We start from the raw sequence: 14,109 nt of genomic DNA, 5'->3' as shown, positions 1-14,109 counted from the left end.
ATGAAGGACAGTCTTTTCAGTGGTGTTTTGATTTTTGGATTTCTCCACAGTCTTGGCTGTCTGAAGTTAGATAACTTTTAGAAAATGCTTTTGGAAAATTTGGGGCTGTGGTCTGGGATTTTTGTGTTCAAAAAGCATAGACTGGTTTGGATGATCCAAAATTGTTTAATATGTAAATTTTTAGGTAGATCAAAGTAGTTTGAGGCCATTTTCCTCAACTCTGCTGTTTATCTGCTAATTGGAGTTTATATTTTCAGCAGGCTTATATGCTCAACTGAAAGTTCCTTGGGCTGGTCTGTTTGCATAAATTGTTATATGTTTATGTTGTTGTTTTGGTGGAGTGGTTACATGATTTGTTTTCACTCTTAAAATTGGATTGAAGGCAAAGTATCATACTGGATTGTTTGGGGATTTTATTTTGATGCTGTAGATCAGTTTTCTTGTTGGTGATTGACCAAAATGACCAATTAGAGTCTACAGAGTAGAAAAAAGTACTCGTAGCATCATTCCCAAGTTATACAAATCCTTTTCATTCTTGAACATATAACATTTATTGTTCTTATTTCTTGTCAATAGAAGAGGTACAAGATACTGTCAATCAAAAACACTTTCAATATGTAACCAAAACAGTACATGTTGACAAATTTATTTTTTCAAAAGTACTCTTGGTCCTTGATTTTAAGTTAATAGATATCTGTCAGTTTTAGAATATTGAATCTCTTGTGCTAATTGAAAATCCTCCTCAGAATTAGTAGGTCATGTTTTTCCCATTTGTTTTGGTAGCATGTTAAGCACTTAATATTTTCTAGTATAATTTTTAATAAGGGCTCATTTTTTGCCCTTTGTAATAATTTCTTCCTCTCTTTGGATGCTGCAGGTGAGTTGAGGATATGTGAGTAGATCCCAAATGTGATCCTAGAAAATGTTAAGATTTTAGTCGTGCTTATGTGCATGTATGGAATATGTATGTAAAAGTATAATTGTAGTCTTAAATTGAATAGTTTCATATGAAGTAAAATCAGCAAAGGTGTTGCACTTTTTGTTGAAGCTTTATTGTAATTTCAGCAGAATGGCTTGTGTTTAGTGACAAATGTTTAAACTCTTGGATGGAATCTCTAATAGGTTGTGAGATATGAATTCTGACATTTCTTATTTTCTCTGTTTTTAGCAGGTAATTGCTGCCATGGAAACACAACTGTCTAATGGGCCAACTTGCAATAACACAGCCAATGGTCCAACCACCATAAACAACAACTGCTCGTCACCAGTTGACTCTGGGAACACAGAGGACAGCAAGACGAACCTAATAGTCAATTACCTTCCTCAGAACATGACACAGGAGGAGCTCAAGAGTCTTTTTGGGAGCATTGGTGAGATAGAATCCTGTAAGCTTGTAAGAGACAAAATAACAGGTATGCAATTTTACATACATGAGTCACATTTAAGAATCATGTTTCATGATATAAGAAAATAATAAGCTTATTATTTGTAAATCATATAGTAGTATAGCTTTAAAGAATACATTTAGATTTTTTTGTGGCTTTATAAGCAATAGGAAACTTTATTTAGATTTAAGTTTTTCTTTTAAAATATAAAATATTTTGCGGGCAGTATAAATTTAACAGGATTTTACTGTACTCCGAGATGAATGTTTTTGGAAATTATTTTAAAGTGAGTGAGTGAGAGAGAGAGAGAGTGTGTGTGTGTGTGTGTGTGTGTGTGTGTGTGTGTGTGTGTGTGTGTGTGTGTGTGTGTGTGTGTGTGTGTGTGTGTGTGTGTGTGTGTGTGTGTGTGTGTGTGTGTGTGTGTGTGTGTGTGTGTGTGTGTGTGTGTGTGTGTGTGTGTGTGTGTGTGTGTGTGTAGCAGCCACTGTCATGTTAACCTTTTCAAATTCTCCTGAGTTACATTATTGAGCGTTTGAGTAATAGCTACAAGGAGAAAATGGTATTTGAGAAAGGGAAAAACATTCTAAAGTGAAATATTCTTTTGCTTATAATAGATGATAAAGTAATTGCTAACATTGACATTGTCAACATAAAAACATTTTTACTGGTATTACTTGAGTGTAATGAGATCTTATACTCTGCCTCCTAGTAAGGAAGGGGAGATGTGATAAGTGCACCTCTCTTACTCTGTTGACACATGAGAAAGTTTGGCTTTACTTATGTACATTTTGAAAAATTGATCCTGAGTATTTTCAAAATTTTGAATAACGTTATAGAGTAAGCCAAAACTTAATTAAGGAGCATGTTCTTGTAGTAGCAGGGTTAATTCTTCCTGCTAGGATTGTTTTTAGACACTTAAGATTGTGTGAAGTAGACAGACTCCATGGTGTTTCATGATATTGGTAAATCCGAAAGGTGAGGTAGACCTAGTTGCTTTATAAGGTTGATAACGAATCAAGCTAAAGCTGTAAGTTGAGTAAGAGATTTATGGCAATGTAAATGATGGGCTCAGGATCTTGACCTTTACCTAGTCATGTGACCTTGGACAAGTTAGCTCTTCAGTTTTCTCCTGGAAAAAAAGTTAAGGACATGGAAGGATGTTACACTGGGTCATTTCTGAGGCCACTTAGGTGTTTGTCTTTGAGGATGCTGTTAATTGTTTTGTAAAAATCAAGGCCTCAGGCTCATTGTCTCTAAGATTTACAAGTAAGTTTGTGAGGTCACCTCCTAGCTTTAGCCTTACAGTCCTGTTTCCTCAAGCTGAAGATTGAAGTTCACAGAGACCTTTAACTCATTGAAACCAAATACAAAGGGATTGTCTCAATTCACACTAAGTAATTATCTTAACTAATTATGCTTCTTTGATCTTCATGATAGCATTATATTCACCATTGACAATCAGATACATGATATCATTTCATTTTCTTTTCCAAAATGAGGGTAAGCAGCATTAGTAGAGAAAGGTTTTTGAAAAATTGGGAGAGAGAACAAAAGTATCTCCTTATATCTCTGTCAGCTTTTAATTTTTTTAAAGAAAACAATACCCTATACATGTAGGTTTTCTGGTATATACTATGTGGCTTGATTGCTTCGCAGTTACCATTACCATTTAAAAAAAGATGTTTGATTAGCACATAAAAATCACACGTCTTTGTTATGATACTGGGAATGGTATATAAAAATATTAACATGTCATACAACTTCTGTGATAGGCAGTTACCATGGAATACACAGAGATTTCCACCTCTTATTACTGGCTAGACATGAATGATTGTATTCTTCTATAAACCTTTTGCTGTGCTGTTATGGGATGTAATGTGATAAATCTGAGTTCTGCATCTTCATACTCTTTGCCTTCTCTGACTTCACTGTGGTGAACAGAGGTAATAGACACACATGGATGAGCTAAGACACTGAGCAACCACATTAATATTTCTTGTCCATTTGCTTCACTTTCCATCCCTGTGTCATTATCTTTTCAGTGAGAAGGTAGGCAAGTGAGATTTCTATTATGATACAATTTCTATTATAGTATCTGATAAGCAAGTAATTATCCAGTAAGCAAGAAATTTCATGGAATTAGAGTCAAAAGATGTTTTTTGTTCCTTTTGATTTTGCAATGCTTTTGTTATATAGCTCAGGCTGTTCTCATACTGGCAGTCCTACTATCTCAGTCTCCTGAGATGCTGGGATTATAAGTAGCATCATCATACCTGGTTATAAAAAATTCTGAAATCATTTAACTGGTTATTGGACAGTGAATCTGAAATTCTTAACTCATCACACTAGTGATAATAAGCATATGTATAAGATGAATACAACACTAATGAAGTATAAATTAAACAGGTAGATACAGTTCTTATGGAACTCTGTTTCTGTGACCTGTCTTGATTTGGACCACTGATAATCCTATTTGTTGTGTAGCATTAAATGACTTATAGAAGGCCCTGAATCATTTAGCTTCGAGGAGAAATTGCCCTAAAAATTCTGATTTTCTTAATAAACATTTTCTTTACAAATATTTGAGTTTTTGAAAAAAATATCCTGAAATTTTTTTTGTTGTTGTTGTGGGGCTTAAACTCTGGGCCTGGGCACTGTCTCTGAGCTCTTTAGCTTAAGGCTAGTGCTCTACCATTGAGCAACAGTGCCACTTTCAGTTTTCTGGTGGTTTATTGGAGATAAGAGTGTCATGGACTTTTCTGCTCAGGCTGGCTTTGAACCATGTTCCTCAGATCTCAGTCTCCTGAGTAGCTAAGATTACAGGTGTGAGCCACTGGTGCCCAGCCTGAGTGTCTTTCTTTTCTTTCTTTTTTTTTTTTTTTAGACTCATACATCACAAATTTAATAGACGTACAATTGTTTAAGCTAATTATGGGATATAAAACCATCAGGATGAGAAGAGAATAAGAACAAGTAGTAGCTGGGCACTCATGGCTCTTGCCTGTAATTCTAGTTATTCAGGAGGCTAGATCTGAGGATCATAGTTCAAAGCAAGCATGACAGGAAAGTCCATGAGACTCTTTTCTTCAATTTACTGCCTATAGAAGCTGGAATTAGAGCTGTGGCTCTAATGGTAGAGCACTATCCTCGAGCAAAAAAGTTGAGTCAATGCCTAGGTATTGAGTTCATGCCCCAGGAACAGCACAAAAACATTTTTATTGGAAAAAAATAATCTATTAAATGTTACCTATCAAAAACTGAATTCTGAGTAGTATTCTTTGTGAGGTAGACTTACCTTTCTAAGAAGAACTTTTACTATCATAAGATTTCAAAAGTATCTGTGGTGTTTGGATCTTGTCTTAGGAACTTCAGCCTCAGCCATATCATATATTTCTCTTTGCACATTCCAGAGGGAGAAAGAATTGTTTGCCTTAAGTGTGATTGGGCCAGATTTCTGGAATCAGAAATGTCCCATGAGCTATGTCCCCAGCCCTTTTTTTTTTAAATTGTGAAAGTACCATACAGAGGGGTTACAATTACATGGGCAAGATAACGAGTACATTTCTTATCAAGCATTGTTGCCTCCTCCTTTGTTTCCACTTCCTATCCCTTCCCATACCCCCCCATGATCCTCTCCCTCCCCCCAAAGTTGTAAAATTAGTTTTTCAACATAACAACTTGTACATCTCATTGTTGCAATGGGTCCACCTGTATCCCTATTTAAGCGATTTGTTTTTTCCCTTCCCCTCCACAAATTATACCAACATCAAATACAGTGAAAGCAGAGGTTATACTGTGGGGATGGGATATACAAAGCTAGGACTAGTTTTTCTCTTACCTTTTGTTTAGATTCGCCTCAATTTGGAGACCCTCAGCCTTTGCCTCCTGAATAGCAACTGCATTTATAGGTGTGCATTACCAAACCAGGTTCTGTTGTAAGTGAATAAGCAGTAATTGTATGGCAAAAACAAAAACCTTTCACTTTTTAAGAAGCTTTCTTATGAGGTAGAAAACTATCTCAGTTACAAAACTATCTAGTTAGGAAAGTATTGCCTCTTTCCCAGGTTCTTGCAAAGAATATGTAATTTTTAGACTATCATTGTTAGAAAATTAATGTTCCTATTTTGATAAAAATGCTTATTAGGGAAGTACATTAACAAGTGTATTCAGAAGCAAATACAATGATCTTTGTAGCCTACATTCTATTTATTAGGGTGTCAGCCTCCCTTTGAGCTCCTGCTAGCTTGATGCTCCAGTCTGTTTTCTATCCATAGGCATTTATCATGAGAAGCCACTGCTACTTGTATAGCTAAGCTGACATTGGTCTATCCTTTGAGTTTTTAAATGCACTTCAGAGTTGTTGACACCTGCTGATGTTGCATTCTAGAGGAGTGAAATGGATTTTCTGATGCACCAAATAAAAGTGGAATGTTAGAGCCAGAAAATTCCAGAGGTGACCTTAGCCAACATCATTTTCTCTTTCCAACAAACAATCAGAGGTTTGGATTTGTGAAACATTTAAGAACAACTAGCAAGTCATGTAACAGAGCAATGATTAGAATTCACTTTTGTATTCTTTACTTGGATGCTTTCTCCTTACCTCTTTCAAAGTTAAGCACAGGATGATTAATTTATATTGAGATGTATGTCTTTTACAGGGTTACTGAGTGGAGATTTTTGATGAATATATCTTTTCTGGAAAGTAAGCACGAATTTTAAAGTTCAGGATTAATTGAAAACTACATAAAATGAAGAAGAATATCCAGGTTTCTCTAGAAACATAATCTATGATTGTGAATTTAGCTCAGTGGTCCCCCAATCTTTCAGTACATCCTTATGAAGGGGAGTTAAAAACTGTAAATGCTGGGTGTGGGAGTCTTTCATTAAAGAGCTCCCCAAGTGATTTTGAAACCCAATCAGTTCTGGGAATCTTGAATTATATCCACTGGGGTACCTGTACTGGAGTCACCTGTGATTGCCAATAAGTTAATCAGAGCCTGGCCCCTGTCCAGATATGTTTAATGTGAATCTCTATAGTTGAGTCTCAGAATGTTTTACATACCTGGGAGTTATCTGTCTTTTTCAGATGTTTTACAGATGTAAACATGGAAATCAGGGATTTTGGTGTCTAGCTGTTTGGCCTTGGGATGGATGAGAGAGGTACTATAACTGTAGTGCTTAATTTGATGCAAGCTTAAGTTTCAAGTACTGCCCTGTCCTCAAGCACTGCTATCTGATGAGTTAATTCCTGGGTACCAAGATCAGAGATGTCAAGCTTAAAAGTCAGTAGGCTGCATGCATCTTCACTGGCCAATCTTCTCGGTCGCTGAGAGAGAATGTGTCTGTGCAATTAGGTTTTAAAGCCTCCAGTTTAGATTGTTCTGTCATGGTTATTTCCCCCTTTCCTCTACAGGAAGGGTTAGAGAGTTACAGTTAGAGACTTCAGGTAATGTGTGTTGCTTGTTTTGTCTTTGTGTGGTACTGATTCTTGATCTGTGGACTATGTGGGATGGATTCTGAGCTACCCCTATGGAAACTTTCAGGTAAAAAAGAAAGACAAACCAAAGCTGACAAATATAAACTGCAGGCATCCTGCAAAGGCTTTGCAGACTTTCACACTTTGACTAATTCTGTATAGGAAGTGCCTTGTATGATAACCAAAGCCTTCCTTTTCCCCCCTGTAAGCTAGTGTAGTAAAATCTTCCTTTTTCCTTTTTGTTTTTGAGTGTTCCTAGCTTCCTGAGAACTTTAAAGCTGTTTTTCTTTTTTGTTTATCCTTTTGTAACACTGAGATTTTCAAATGTTATTTTAATGGTATAGGTGTCTCTCTTCCTACTTAAATCATCGAATCTTAACTCCTCAGGATTGAAACAGATAAGTGGTATTTTTATTAGTCTAATGAATACCTTCAAATTTAAGATCATTTATTTTCAGGAACGAAGTCAGTCACAGTGAACACAGGCTGTTTTGATAAATGTTAATTTGAAAATAGGTTTCCAGTCAATTAGGTGTCCATAGTGTCAATGGTGAGGAATTCTGAGGAGAGTTGGAATAAGTAGGGCTGGATGGGCTGGTGGATAGTGACTTATCAAACAGGTTATTTTACTGGCTTCAGTGTGCTTTTTAATCAGAAAGGTGTCAGAAAAGCTATGTGTGTTTATAGGTCAGGCTTCATGCTCACCAGACAGTTATATAACACTTTCAGATTTGTGTGATTTGAACTCAGGGTTTCATGCCTACTGTAAGGACATGTTTGGACTTTGGAGGATGATAAATTTTGGGACAGTGGCCAGGAAGTACATGGGGAAACAAAAGCAGGAAGGGTTACTTACCGGAGTTTGCCCTTGTAAAGGCCATGTCAGTTTCTGCTGATTCTAGCTGTGAGTCTTTTCCACATCATATAACAGTTTTACAAATTCTGTGTTTGGGGACCGAAAATAATTCTTGTATCAATTGGTCCTCATTGCCCTTAGCTGAAAACAGTACTTAAGCAAACGAGGAGAGTTTTATGGTGGCATATGCCATTGCTGGATGCTCCCTCATAGATGAATATTGAGTTACCCCACTTAAGATTTTTTTAATTTAAGTAGCTATACAAAGGAGTTACCATTTAACAAAGCAGTTTATAAATAGTACCAGATCAATGTATTTTTATTCTGATTTTTGTTCTCTTTTTAATTTCTTCCCCTCCTCTTCCTCCTCTTCCTTTCTTCTCTTCCTCCTCCTTCCTCCTCTTCCTCTTCCTCCTCCTTCCTCCTCTTCCTCCTCCTCCTTCCTCTTCCTCCTCTTCCTCCTCCCCCTCTTCATCCTCCTCCTCCTCCTTCCTCCTCTTCCTCTTCCTCCTCCTCCTTCCTTTTCTTCCTCCTATTATTATTATTATTATTATTATTATTATTATTATTATTATTATTATTTACATTATCATTATTTGGCCAGTCCTGGGGCTTGAACTCAGGGCCTGGGCACTATCCCTGAGCCTCTCTGTGTTCAAGGCTAGCATTCTACCACTTGAGCCACAGCGCCACTTCTTTTTCTCTGTATGTGGTGCTGAGGATTCCAACCCAGGGCTTCATGGATGCTGGGCAAACACTCTACCACTGAGCCACATTCCCAGCCCTTAATATTTTTTCCTTTTGTAGACTGTCTAAATTCTGAATACAGTGTGGGTATTTTTCATCGGTATCTATCAGGGGCATTTCCTTTGAATATTCCTGTAGAGCGTAGTTGGTCATTGAAACTAAAGCTGTGCTTCCTAAGTTGGCAATTTCTCTTGAGCTCCATTGACATTAATTGACTTTCAGATGAGTGCACTGCTGCTCCTGGATCCTGAGAGCTATGGAATCCCTCAGAGCTACCTTTCCAACGTAAAGGTCAACCTTAACAAAGATTTTCTGGCATTTTACTTGTGAGTGCCACTTGATTTGTTAGGTCTGTGTAGTGACTTAATTAGTATGTTTTACTTATTTTTTTTCTTTTTACTCTTTAAAGTTTTAGAGTGTCAATATTTTGACGCTATTGGAGGCTGGAGGTCCCTTTTATTGACAGTGGTATCTGTAATAAAAAATTACTGTTTAAGACAGGATCTCATTGTATAGCCTAGGCTAGCCTCAAACTTGAGATCCTCGTACTTCAGTTTCCCAAGTTCTGGGATTACAATTGTGCTCTATCTGCCTTGCTTATAATTAAATACATTTTGGTAGAGTTTTAAGAAGCAGTGTAACACTGGCAGATAACAAATAATAGTACACTAGTCTGTGAAATAGAGTACTGGTTCATGGAACAATTGTTCTACATGATACTTACTGTGTGCATGCTATTCAAATGAATTTGCTTGACTTAAAAAAGAAAGGTACCCTCAGCTGGGCTTCCCAGTGGACTGTTACTGTCCTGGAAATCCAACAAGTTGTTAAATTTGGCATTGAAATATTAGTAAGATAAAATCTAGCTGGTTGTGGCATGTTTGTACTTTTGTTAACATCATATTCCTTAATATATATATGCCTTTAATATAAATCACAAGTACTACTAAGAAGTTCAAGAAATACAGAGAATCTATAAGGATATGAAGAAGCCCAGTATTAGTGCAGTGTTTGTAGATCAGAGAACTTAGGAAAGAAATTGTTATCTTTTTGTTTTGTTCGCTTTTCTGTTGAAATATTCATTGAAAACATTCAAAGCATTACTTCATTCAGTCATCACAGATTTCAGCTTATGTGGGGGTGGGGGATAATTTCCATGAGGGCATGGTTAGCTTAGCAGATGCAATTTTACATCTTGTTTTCCTTTTTTTTTGTTAAATCCTTATGCATATTGTGAATTAGAGTTTATTTTTAGCTCTTAATGAGTTCTTTTCTCATCATTGTACTTTTTGTTAGAACTCTTTTCTACATAATGCTCTGATTTTGAAGGGAGAGTGTATATGGCTTACAAGTCCTGGATCCACCTCCTGCTTCCAGCTTAACTAAAATTTGCTTTTTTTTGATGTGCGTGATAGACTCAATTATTATTCCCTTATAGATTCAGTGATACCTTTGATCTCTCGTATCTTGTTTGACCTTAGACTTTATCCTGAAAAGGAAGGAAAAGGTCAGTTATTCCTCCTTAAAAAGTGTTTAAGGGAGATATAGATGCAAATACAGGTAACAGAATTCTTGTGTTCTTTTCAAGATCACTGGAACTTGACAAATAGGCTTTATTTCCAACTCTAGTCATAAGAAGTCACTGGTCATTAACAGAGTAGTCCCTTTGTTCTGAGTCCTTCTTTAGAAAGAAGAAAGAGAGCTTTTGATACCACTAAAATAAATCATTGTTTGCCCTTAGATCATTTTAAAAAATACCTAAATGGATTTTGGTGTGTCAAATCAGCTGACATCTCTTCATGTATAAAATTATAGGAACTTCCTTAAATGGTGTCATAAGCCTTATCTCTAAATTTGGTGACTTTCTTTTGTGTCTGTCCTTGAACATAGTGCCAAGTGACTGCCATGTATGTGCAGACATCAGTGACCTTCTGAAGTAGAATGATTAGGGGTTTAACATCTTGAAATCTCAGGCTATTAAACTAGGTTTGTTTTTAAGCCATTATATTCTTTGTATTTCTAGGTCATTACTTCAGGGCTAAGTCCTTCTATTCATATTACCATAATAGTAAAATACGGATAGATAAGGTCTGCTGTAGTGTTCTGTCTGTCTATGTGAAATATTATAAGCCTCATCAAAAGACATTCAAGGGGCTAGGAAGGTGGCTCAGTGTTAGAGCTCTTGCCTTGCATGCCTGAGGCCATGGGTTCCATTCCTCAGCACCACATAAGTGGAAAAAAAAAAGCCGGAAGTGGTGCTGTGGCTCAAGTGGTAGTGCGCTAGCCTTGAGCTGAAGAGCTGAGGGACAGCGCCCAGGCCCAGAGTTCAAGCCCCATGACCGGACCCCCCCAAAAAAAAGACATTCAAAATATTATATCCGCTAATTCCAAATTCTAGAACATTTAACACTGGACCTTATGTGCTATTTAAAAACAAATATAGAATCTTCTGGGTTTACCAGCAATCCCACTTTTGGGCATTTACCCGAATGATCACAAACAAGACCATACTAAAGCTACCAGCACAACTACATTTATTGTAGCATTATTTATCATAGCTAAGATATGGAACCAACCCAGATACCTGTCAGTAGATGGATGGATCAAGAAAATGTGGTATATATACACAATGGAATTCTATGCCTCCATCAGAAAGAATGACATTTCCCCATTTGTTAGGAAATGGAAAGGTTTGGAAAAAATTATATTAAGTGAAGTAAGCCAGGCCCAAAGAAACATAGGTCCCATGGTTTCCCTATTTGCAATATCTAGAATATGTCTGAGACAAGCAGAAAAGATCAGATAAGTTAATGTTAGGCGAAATGAACCCCAAGATAAGGATTCAAATGGTTTTTCTTTCTTGCTATTGTTTCTAACATATTTATAAGATGATTTCTTTGTTGCTTTGTATGTTCCTTCCCCACGATATAACCCATGTTTTCACTGTATTTGATGTTGGTATAATTTGTGGAGGGGAAGGGAAAAAACAAATCGTTTAACTAGGGATACAGGTGGACCCATTGCAGCAATGAGATGTACAAGATGTTATGTCAAAAAATGAACTTTATGGACTGGGAAGGTGGCTCAATGTTAGAGCGCTTGTCTTGGATGCCTGAGGCCCTGGGTTCGATTCCTCAGCACCACATAAGCAAAAAGAAAAAAGCCGGAAGTGGTGCTGTGGCTCAAGTGGTAGAGTGCTAGCCTTGAGCTGAAGAGCTGAGGGACAGCGCCCAGGCCCAGAGTTCAGGCCCCATGACCTGACCCCCCCCCCAAAAAAAAAAAAAGATGAACTTTACAACTTTGGTGCGGGGGAGGTGGGGGACACGGCGGAGGGGAGAATATGGGAAGGGGAAACAAAAGAGGAGGCAACAATGCTTGATAAGAAATGTACTCATTATCTTGCTCGTGTAATTATAACCCCTCTGTATGGTATTTTCACAATAAAAAAAAATCTGGGTTTAGCTTTCATACTGTATTTGAGATTTAGTTCTGTGAATGTTTGTGGAAAACAGTGTTTTTGTACCTAGCCATAAATGTAAGGGTATCTAATATTTTCTGGTTTTCAGAGTTGGACATCTCTTTTCTAAAGGTGATCTCCCATCTCTGTGAAAGATGAGATGTTACAGTGGACCTAAGTTAGTTTATTGAATATAAATCTTAACTTAGATAGATAATGGCACCAAAGAAATAAGAATGAGGCTTACTACTCTTCAGATCTTAATGAAAGCAGGTTTCGGGCCAGTTGTACTATCTACACAGACATTTAGTATGGAGACCCAAAGCAGGCCTTAAGGCTGTTCTGCAGGGTTGATAAAGTCCTAGTTCTTCATTTCCTTTTTAGGTGCTTTGATTTTACTCTATAAAGAAATATTCACTTCGAGCTTCCCAAAGGTAGGAAGCTGTGGCCTATGTTTGCTCCACTCAAGAAAGAAATCCCTTTAAGGGAAGGTTTGACTCAGTTCCATTTAATAATTAGAGATTTTTGCCCATAACGATGGGGTTATCTTGGGGTAAGCCACCCTAGATTCTTATGCCCTATTTATGCAAGGGTACCTAGTATCCTTAATTTAGCTTATCTTACATATCTTGAAATACCTTTAGTTTTATCAATGGAACTGTATTTCTCACACTCATTACACTAATTAACAAATAACTAGTTTACTGGACAGGAGCTCATTTTGGTATTCATTATGCAAATTAGCAGAGAGTTGATTGTTGATTTAATTTTAGACTGTAGATAGGCTTATCCTAGTCATTTTTGGATTTTAGTCCTTAACACTTTTTATGCTAGTTAACTGCTCCTAAAACTGTATATTAAAAAGCAAATTAGATGACTTCCCTGAAATTCAGCTTGCACACGTAGTATTACAGAGATGCAAAATAAATATTATTTTGTATGATAACATGTATAATTTTAGTTATTTTAAGCATAGTCTATTGCCATTCAGCCCATTCAGTATTGTACAGAACCACCATTATTCAGAACCTTTCATCATCCCAAACAGAACATTGGTACCTACTAAACAAAAGTACCCATTTCCTTTATCTATAGCCCCTTGTAACCTTTCTGCTTTCTATTTTCTTTTACTGGAGGTTGATCCAGGGACCTCATACTTTCATTCTATCATTCAAGCTACATTCCTCTGCACTTTTATATTTTTGTTTCTGAGGTAGAGTCTCACTAATGTTCAGACTGGTATCAAACTGCATATCCTCCAACATCTGTTCATTGAGCAGCTTTGATTACAGGCACGTACCACTATGTCCAGTGTTACTAATTTGTATCTTTGTAAATCTATCCTGGGGACCTCATCTAAGTAAATTTATATAGTATTCGCCATACTGAAGTATGTTAGAAGTAAATTATAGTGGATTGTTTCAGGAAATACTAGTTTTCCCCCCTTGGGCTATAGAGTCTTATTTGATCTCCCTTCATCTCTATATGGCTTTAGGATACAACCCTTTTTATTGAAATAAATAGCTTCTTTGTTTTGCCCTTTTTATCATAAAAAATTCCCAGATTAGCTAGGCTCCAGCTCACCCCTGTAATCCTAGCTACTCAGGAGGTTGAGATCTGAGGATCATGGTTCAAAGCCAGCCCAGTCGGTTCCCTATCTTAGCTATGGTAAATAATTCTGCAATAGACATAGTTGTACTGTAACCCCTCTGTATAGTATTTTTACAATAAAAAAATAAAAAAAAAGCCAGCTCAGGCAGGAAAGTGCATGAGACTCTTATTTCCAGTAAAATCACTAGAATACCGGAAGTGGCGCTGTGGCTCAAGTGGTAGAATGCTTGCCTTGAACTGAAGAGCACAGAGACAGCACTGAATCCCAGAGTGCAAGCCGCACAATTGATCAAAAAAAAAAAAAAGGTCCAGATTGAATGCAGAATCTGTGCAATATTTTTTAAAATCAGCTTGCTAACTGCTTATGGATTCCATATTGCACATTTGTAGTTCTTCAACCTGCTTCAGGGTTGTTTTGTTCTTTCAGACATCACCTCTATATCATTTAGTATCTATTGTCTGGTGATCTGGAAGCAGAGGCAAAGGTATGCCTAGACTCAGAAAGAAGAAACCAGATAGTTTTAGTATCTATTGGTCTCTTCTGCCTTCATAGGAATTTTTCTGCTGCTATGTCTCC

At 36.9% G+C, this 14,109-nt stretch overlaps 1 protein-coding gene across 12 annotated transcripts in view; it reads left to right on the top strand.

The window, feature by feature from the left end:
• The window catches only part of Elavl2 (ELAV like RNA binding protein 2), a 141,378-nt gene that overhangs the window by 68,844 nt on the left and 58,425 nt on the right, over positions 1–14,109 (top strand). For 10 of the 12 annotated variants that reach the window (XM_070008102.1, XM_070008156.1, XM_070008127.1 and 7 more), the window contains one exon: positions 1,169–1,412. In XM_070008102.1, the coding sequence (XP_069864203.1) occupies positions 1,169–1,412 (244 nt within the window). The remainder of the gene's footprint in view (positions 1–1,168; positions 1,413–14,109) is intronic. The other 2 variants (XM_070008146.1, XM_070008136.1) reach the window with 1 other exon arrangement.

The sequence above is a fragment of the Dipodomys merriami genome, unplaced genomic scaffold (genome assembly GCF_024711535.1).
Source record: "Dipodomys merriami isolate MVZ:Mamm:240054 unplaced genomic scaffold, mDipMer1.0.p SCAF_11, whole genome shotgun sequence".
Classification (NCBI taxonomy): Eukaryota; Metazoa; Chordata; class Mammalia; order Rodentia; family Heteromyidae; genus Dipodomys; species Dipodomys merriami.
This window is presented reverse-complemented; position numbering and strand designations above follow the sequence as displayed.